At 48.4% G+C, this 8,134-nt stretch overlaps 1 protein-coding gene across 2 annotated transcripts; it reads right to left on the bottom strand.

Moving 5' to 3' along the window:
- Positions 1 to 3,737: 3,737 nt before the first annotated feature.
- On the bottom strand, positions 3,738 to 5,431 carry LOC115629869. 2 transcript variants are annotated; one of them, XR_003995948.1, is made up of 3 exons: positions 4,641 to 5,431; positions 4,396 to 4,590; positions 3,738 to 4,347 (listed from the first exon to the last, which is right to left on the bottom strand). XR_003995948.1 is itself a non-coding variant. In XM_030526464.1 (3 exons), exons 1-3 carry the CDS (start codon positions 4,849 to 4,851, stop codon positions 4,253 to 4,255), a joined length of 495 nt encoding a protein of 164 aa, XP_030382324.1. In that variant the 5' UTR covers positions 4,852 to 5,430; the 3' UTR covers positions 3,738 to 4,252. The 2 variants fall into 2 exon arrangements, 1 of the variants encoding a protein (XP_030382324.1); XM_030526464.1 differs by having other exon boundaries at positions 3,738 to 4,341; positions 4,641 to 5,430.
- Between the last annotated feature and the right edge of the window lie 2,703 nt (positions 5,432 to 8,134).

Genomic DNA, 8,134 nt, shown 5'->3' with positions numbered 1-8,134 from the left:
AAAGCGGACATATGTACATATGTATGTTTAATGCTTGGTTAACGGAATGGGGCAGCATCTCAACCAACGCTAGAGGCAGAGTACTAATGGAGGCCCTTGCGACAATGGATATCGCACTACTCAATTCGGGATCGATAAACACGTTCAGCAGGCCGGTGCCGACTCAATAATTGACCTAACATCTAACGTAGAGGAGGCGTGCCGGGCTAGTATGACCCTCCGGAACATATATCGACGCCATCACAACCCCGTGTACTGGTGGAACGGGCAAATCGCCGAAGCTCGTACCGCCTGCTTACGTGCCAGGCGACTCTACCAGCGCTCGCAACGCTCAGCCTCCTTTAATGAACTCCAAGAGGACTATCGCCAAAAAAAGAGAGCCCTAAAGCAACTTATTAAAGACAGAAAGCATAGTTGCTTTCTTGAGCTCTGCGACACAGCCGAGCATGACCCTTGGGGTAGAGCATACCAACGCGTAGACAAACGGTTCGGCCGCAGTGCGTCAGCAGTACCGTCGAATGCGCCGACCGAACACGTATAGTAGAAGTTCTGTGCGACCGAGTATGGATTTGGTAGCCCACCCTTCCCAGTAGAAATGGTAACATCCGACGAAGTGCTAGCGATCGCACGCAGCCTTAAACCGTCCAAAGCGCAAGGTCCGGACTCGATACCGAACAGAGCAGTAAGACTAGCCATGGCACTCCACCCATGGATCTGTACAACTAGTGTCTCAGGGAAGGAGTGTATCCGGATAAGTGGAAACGGCAACAGCTTATCCCATTGCCAGAACCTGGTAAACCTCCAGAAGATGCATCATCATACAGGCATATTGGACTCGTTAGGGAAGGTGTTGGAGAAAATTATAAGCTGCAGGCTGAGCGTGGCCCTGGAGAATGCAGGCGGTCTATCACCTAACCAATTTGGGTTTCGCAAGGCGAAGTCAACAATAGACGCCATCAACAAGGTGGTAAACATCGCTTCTGAAGCCATCGCGGGATAACGCTGGAGGGGTGGCTCAAAGGAATATTGCCTAGTGACAACGTTGGACATCCGCAACTGGAACCGCATTCTAATGGCGCTAAGAAGCTTCTCCGTCCCGGATTACCTCCTCGCAATCGTGCACAACTACTTTGTTGGGAGAACTCTCGAGTTCAGCACGGACGATGGCATGCGCACACACCACGTCTCAATAGGTGTGCCCCAGGGTTCCGTCCTGGGACCACTCCTGTGGAACACGATGTATGACGGTGTCCTACGACTTCGGCTGCCAAACGAGTGCACATAGTTGGTTTTGGCGACGATGTCGCCTTAGTAGCAGTAGCAAAGGAGTTGCACGAGGTAGAAGCATCCAGCTGTGCAGCTATAGAGCAGGTCGCTGCCTGGTTTTCCTCGGCCGGCCTGGAGCTAGCACCCCAAAAGACCGAGGCAGTCCTAATTAACAGCTGGAAGAGAGTGGAGGCTGCGCGGATAATGGTTGGTGGAACGGCAGTATGTTGTCCAAAAGAGCCATCAAGTACCTTGGCGTGATGTTGGACACCAGACTCTGCTTTCGGGAGCATCGTGCGTACGCAAACCGGAGGGCAGCTGAGTCTGGAAGAGCGCTCGCACTGATAATGCTGAATACCAGAGGACCGAAGCAAAACCGCAGACTGCTTCTGACAAAAGTTATGAGCTCGGTCTTACTCTACGCTGTTCCAGTGTGGGCTCATGCTATGGAGACGGGGTCCTACAAACGCGGACTCGACGCAACATACCGCCTTAGCGCAATAAGAGTCTGCAGCGGGTTCCGAACCATATCGGACGATGCAGCACTCGTGCTAGCAGGCATGCTACCTCTCCAGGAGTTAGCACTCAAAGCGAAGGCTAGGTTTGAAGGTGCCCGCGTCCCGGTGTCAAGCACCTCACCAGCAGCTACGTTGCGGCAAGATGCAAGGCGACGCAGTTTAGAGCGTTGGCAACTACGATGGGACACCTCGACACCCGCCTAATCCCTAACATTAGCACATGGAGGAATCGTAAACACGGTGAGCTCAACTTTCACCACACTACTGAGCGGGCACGGCTGCTTTCATAGCTACCTGCATCGATTCGGCCACGACTCTGCGGCGGAGTGCTCCTCCTCCTGGTAACGGCGCAATAGAGGACGCTGAACACATTTTGCTCAGCTGCCCCAGGTTCGGGCGCATTCGGGTGGAGCCAGAAAACTTAATGAGATCCACCATTTCGGTGGATAATATTGTTGGCTTGATGCTAAAAAGTTAGCAAGGATGGGACGCCATAAGCTGTTCTGCGGCTAACACGATGTGCGAGCTAAGGCGTTTGGAGAGAGCCAGAGCAGCAGCAGGGAGATAAAAGAGGCCACGTCTCGTGCGACGCAATGCTTAGCGGCCGTCCAGCGCGAGAAATGTGACCTCTTCCTTCATGCTCCTTATACTTAGTATTTATATGTATATAATGTTAATGTTGTATAGTAACTAATAAAATAGAATAAAAAAAAAACATATGTATGTTTGTTCTAATTGATCTCAATAAATTATAAGATGTTATTATTTTAATTTTCTGTTAATTGCATTCAAACTTCGATGGAATTATTGATTGTATCGACGGATTCAACTATCGAAAGTTTTGATGCTCTAGCACATAGAGTATCCGACACATGCGCATCTCTAGTATCTCAGCTGATCGCATATTTACAGCGACTTGCCGTTTTAGTGTTAGCTAATAACGCTACAAATGTATTCTGAACAAATCTAAGAGTCTGTTATGTCCGCCTTTGTCTTTGCATCCTCTGTCGCAACGCCGGCTAGCTTGCGGCCCAGGGTCGGATTCGACCGACACATGGATATGGCAGGGCCAACAATATATTTATATTTTCTCGAAACACACATACCTATGTACGTAATCGCCGGTGGATGGCCGCCTGGGAGCTTTAGGCGGTGTGGTGGCTGGTCTGGTTTTTTACAGCCGCGTGGCCCTCCCTACCATGAGCCGGTATCGACATTCTATTGCCGGCTCCCTTTAATGAGCTTGCTTTGTTTCTGGTTTAGTGGCTTTTGTCACCCCACCTCACCCCATAAATGGTCTTAGCTCCATATTAATTTTAAATCTTCACATATGACATATACCGTACATTTCAGTTCGACGACTTTTTTGGAACGCTGCATTTCGTGGACACTTTCTGGTCCCCTTTTATCTATATTTTATTTTCGCTGACCACGGTTTCCCTAGCCTACCTATACTCGAGTATAAGAGTGAATGGGATTATAGCGTTACTTTTCAATTATAATTTGGGCAAACAAAAAAAACTGCACCGCTCCAAGACATGATACAAACTTAGTAGCAGTCATCGCCACCATTGGCACCTACGTAACCCTGATCATCTCGATCAATTTGTGGCTCCGACGTCAGCCACTGAGCAATACCAATCCGGATTCCAATCTGGCCTACACCGTAACCATCAAATCGGCATCACGTTCCAGACCGAGACGACAACCAATCCGCATCAGCTATCGGCATTAATATAATTAAGCAAAGATTTAACACAATGACACCTTTACATACATACCAGCTTACTTTCCCTAAACACTCACCATAAGAAAGGTCAGCAGCACTTCGCGTTTGTGAAATTTGATCTTGATTTCGCCTCAAAGGCCTGCATTGAACGAAATATTCAAGGCAGTCTCACAGAATACAAATGCTGACGTGCATTTTTGTTTCAGAAAATTGTGGAAGGCTAGTTATTAGAATCAAATGCAATTGACAAACAATGTCTATATATGCCTCAAGCATAGCCAACAGAGATTACGCAACACATAGAAATAGTAAATATAAATAGTCATATGCTAGTTTTAAGCATGGCTATATAAGCCATGATTTGTAAGAATAAAATCAGTATGCAAATTACCAACGAACAGCCTGTTACTTTGGGTCAGGAACCGCTGATCTTTATCACGCCGACTACCACGTTGACTACATGCTCCCAAGGATTGCCATCTGGTATCCTTGGTCACTACAAACGTCCTGTGTCGTTTCACTCGCGCAACCAGGACAACCGCTGTTACTCGCACCTATTGGACCACGAGGGTCCCTTGAAGCAGCAGGGCCACAAGTGCCTTTAATTAAACGGACCACGAGTGTCCACCCAAACATCAGGCCGGACCACTAGGATCCCGCCTTGATCAACAGAAGGACAATACGCGTTGTTGACGTGGCAGCACTGCTAGTAGCCTGCATGGCAGGCTGGCAACGTTTGCTAGCAACATTCGCTAGCAACATCTGCTAGCACAGCGCGGCTGACGTCAGCGCCCTCTCTCTCCCACACGCTAGTTAAGGACCAGAGCGCTGTAACTAGGTTAAGTTAGTTACAAATTGTCTTTATATGAAGTGAATACATACGTGCAGAAGAGCACTTTGAAACCTGAAAATCCCGCCATTTTGTTCTTGTACTGGAGTTTGGACATTTTATCCCCGACGCCCCCCGACTTTTACATGGTCCTTCGAGCCGGATACTTTTGAGGCACCTCCATCCATACTCATCCTCGTTTTGTGCCAGCCATCCGTTCGCCCCAGCTTGTTCCTGGCGTTGGACTCCTATAAGGGAAAACAGCTAAGTAAAAAGTTACTTTTGGCTCAGTACTTACGCCATATTGGTTTTTTCTGTCGGTCTGTCCGCCGACTTCCAAAAACGGAATCCGCATCCCGCTTTCCGTCCCTGATCCAAGGGCCCCATTCGTATACGGCTGATACCGCGCCGGTCAGCTCAACCAAAAATACATAAAGTGCACGAATTAGCAGTATAGAACCAATCTGTCCGTTCGCGATTGCATACCGGCATACTTGGGACGTGTTCATTCATATGTGCAACAAGTGTCCAGTGAAAAACACAACTGGACTTGCCGTCCTAACGCACTATCACTGCATAATCACCGTCACTTACAACAAACGTATGTTTTGATGCTTGCATAGTCCACAAACATACATATTTGTTAATGCTTGCATGTCCCACAAACCACAAGCATATTTTCTAAGCGCTTGCATGTTTCCGCGCACAACAAATATACGGTTTTGTACATCTGCTTAAATATTTATACACTTGCACACTACGCATCATCCATATACTGGTACATCTATATTCCGAATCTACCCAATAACCATAGTTCCCCACATGCTTACAAACAAATATACAAATTAAATCCATATTAAACATACATTCACAATCATACATATGTTCATATTTACAATTACACATATTTACTAACACAATTCCTGTAACACGACACGGTCGGTCCGCGACTCCCACCAACTTACCCGTATTCCGGTTAGCACTCCGCTCCAGTCGTGCCATATCCAGCGCCAGCGCCAGCGCGCGCTCACCGGCGAATATTCTATTGTTTTTTTTTGGCATAAAATTCTTATTTGCACAATTCGTCAACAAGTGATGCGCACTTGTTGGGAACCGGTTATCGGAATATCGAAACTTTGGAGTGTGACCGAATATTAGTCACGGTCACGAATTACAAATAATTTACATTAATTTCGATAATAAAGGGAAAACCGATTGCTACTGGCAGCAGTGATTTTGTCACAACAAAGATTTAATAAAATTAAAAATAAATTAAATATCGGTGGCATTTGTTTCCTTTGGAGTCACATTGCATATTTCAGCGCGTCCTGAGGAGTTATTGACAATTTAATAAGGATTTATTGTCGCCGTTGAACTGCCGCCGTCTAATTGTCGCCGTTGCTGCCATTATTATTATTGCTGTTACCTCGCAAGTGTTCAGCGTATCCAGCTGTATTATTGGAATTTACTAAGAGCCAAACCATACTTCCAGGTGCTTTTGTTACGAGCCAGTCGGTTCGTAAGCCACATTGGGACACACAGCGAAGTCGAACTACATATATAGATTCTGCCGCCTCCTCCTCTTTTCTTTGGTCGTGTCCTGTTCTATATTGCCAACAAGCAAGGCGCAGTCCTAAACGCCACTTGTTGCTTTCGGCGCGCATCCGTCCGTGTCCATCCGAAGCGCCTATAGCGCGCCCACTTCTACTTATTGCTTGTCAGGCCTGTGTGGAAGCTCAAAATGCCGAGCGACAATGAGAAGGACTCATTGGAAGTTCCCGTTGTAACGAGAACTAGTCCAGCTACACGTTCAGCTGTTCATATCGCGGCTCAGAAAATCCAAATGGCATTAGATAACTTTATTTCCGTTAGCGATAGCCTGTGCCAATTCGAGGCGCTTTTGGCCTCCTCATCCGCCTCAGATCCGCTTGTCATGCTCAAGACTCGTCTAGACCAAGTCAAGGTCCTTTGGGAAAGGGTTGAGCAAGAACAGCGGTCGTGTTCCAGGGCTCTAACCCAGTTAGAGGCCGGTGTTCCTGACAAGCAGGCGATGCAATCTAGATACGAAAATTGCTATCGCGTCTACGAGCGGTGTGTCTGTCTGGTATCCGGGCAGATTGAACAGGCATCCGCGTCACACAATCCCTCGGCGCCTGCTGTCGAAGCTCGGGGCTTCAATGTGCCACCGGTGGATACCGAGGTGTTCTCTGGCGATTATTTGAAATGGCCTACGTTCCGGGATCTCTTTACGGCCGTGTACATTCGCAATTCGCGTCTGTCCGAGGTCGAGAAAATGTTCCACCTTAACGCCAAAACTAGTGGAGAAGCGAAGGTTATCGTTTCGAGGTCGCCACTCACTAATAGCGGTTTCGCTACTGCATGGAAGGACCTGACTGACCGTTTTGAAAACAAACGGCTTCTCGTCAATAGTCAATTAAAGGTCCTTGCCAACATACAACCAATTTCGTCAGAGTGTGGCGCCTCCATTAAGGAACTTCAGAGCACCATTCAAGGTTGCTTAACAGCTGTGGAAAACGCGAAGATAAGTACCGAAAATTGGGATTGCGGCTTAGTCTTTTTCTGCGCCACCAGACTCCCACAGCAGACCCTTTCTTTATGGGAACAGTCTGTTAAAGACAAGACTGAGATTCCTCCCTGGTCCGATATGAACCAATTCCTGTCAGATCGCTATCGAACTCTCGAAGCGATAAGTGATGTGCGATCGAGCACCAGCGTCCGCGTGCCAAAGTCAGCTCAAAAGGAGCCGGCTGCGAGGAGAGTCAACTCGTTTGAGGCAAAGGTCAGAGTAAAGACGCAGACCTGCAACCTCTGTTCCAGAGAAAACCACCCAATTCGTCTGTGCCCGCGTTTCCTCGCAATGACGGTCAAGGAGCGTTCCGGTGTGATTAAGAAGCAAAAGCTGTGCCTGAACTGCTTCGCCAGAGGGCACCAGCTGAAAGACTGCACGAGTCAGTATTCGTGCTCCACGTGTAAGGGACGCCATCACACGTTATTGCACCGCGGTGCCCCGACTCCACTCGTGCCTCCCACATCAGCTCCTCAGTCGTCACTCCACGATATACAGTCCACTCCTCCTAATGTACAGACATACTTTTCCTCGCACACCCGAGGCGTGCTTTTAAGCACAGCCATGGTCAACATTCGTCACGCGGGCACAATTTACACAGCGCGTGCTCTGATTGATTCAGGTTCCGAGGGAACATTTATTTCAGAGCGCTTACGCAGCAGGCTCCAGCTGCCTTTCAAAAGAATTCGTGCCCAGGTTTCCGGGCTCAATAGAACGGTCTCAGGCCATACCACCAAAGTATGCGCCTTCAAGTTGGTCGCGCCCACTCAGCCGATGGTCGAGATAGATACATCGGCTTTTGTCTTACCACACTTGGCTGGGGATATCCCATCGTGCTCGTTCTCTCAAGAAGCACTGAGAAATCTGCCAGATTTGCCATTGGCGGACCCCACGTTCTACATCAGTTCGCCGGTAGACATGCTCATCGGGGCTGATATATTGCCGGCTATATTTTTGGCTGGATCCAAGTCCAATATATGTGGCTCCCTACACGCTCAGGAGACCGTGTTCGGCTGGATCCTGACTGGTCCGGTGGCAGCCGCTGAACAAACTTCCATCTCATCGTTTGCGACCCGTGTGACTGTGGACAATGAGCCAGCGATTGAGCAATTGCTCACCAAGTTTTGGGAGGTGGAGGATGTCCCAGCCAGCCGGTCCAAGGCAGAAGATCTGGTGTGCGAACAGCTGTTCCAGAGCACGACCAG

This window comes from Scaptodrosophila lebanonensis, unplaced genomic scaffold (assembly GCF_003285725.1).
Source record: "Scaptodrosophila lebanonensis strain 11010-0011.00,11010-0021.00 unplaced genomic scaffold, SlebRS2 tig00000168-arrow-arrow-pilon, whole genome shotgun sequence".
Classification (NCBI taxonomy): Eukaryota; Metazoa; Arthropoda; class Insecta; order Diptera; family Drosophilidae; genus Scaptodrosophila; species Scaptodrosophila lebanonensis.
Note: the sequence above shows the minus strand (reverse complement) of the source record. Positions and strands in the feature narration are given on the sequence as shown.

Excerpts from the sequence above, each read along its gene's own strand:
- LOC115629869 (XM_030526464.1), bottom strand. The coding sequence starts at position 4,851 with ATGAACACGTCCCAAGTATGCCGGTATGCAATCGCGAACGGACAGATT. Across the intron at positions 4,591-4,640 it reads ACAGAAAAAACCAATATGGC|GAGTCCAACGCCAGGAACAA; the intron begins GTAAGTACTGAG and ends TTTCCCTTATAG. Across the intron at positions 4,342-4,395 it reads TTCAAAGTGCTCTTCTGCAC|CGCTCTGGTCCTTAACTAGC; the intron begins GTATGTATTCAC and ends ACCTAGTTACAG.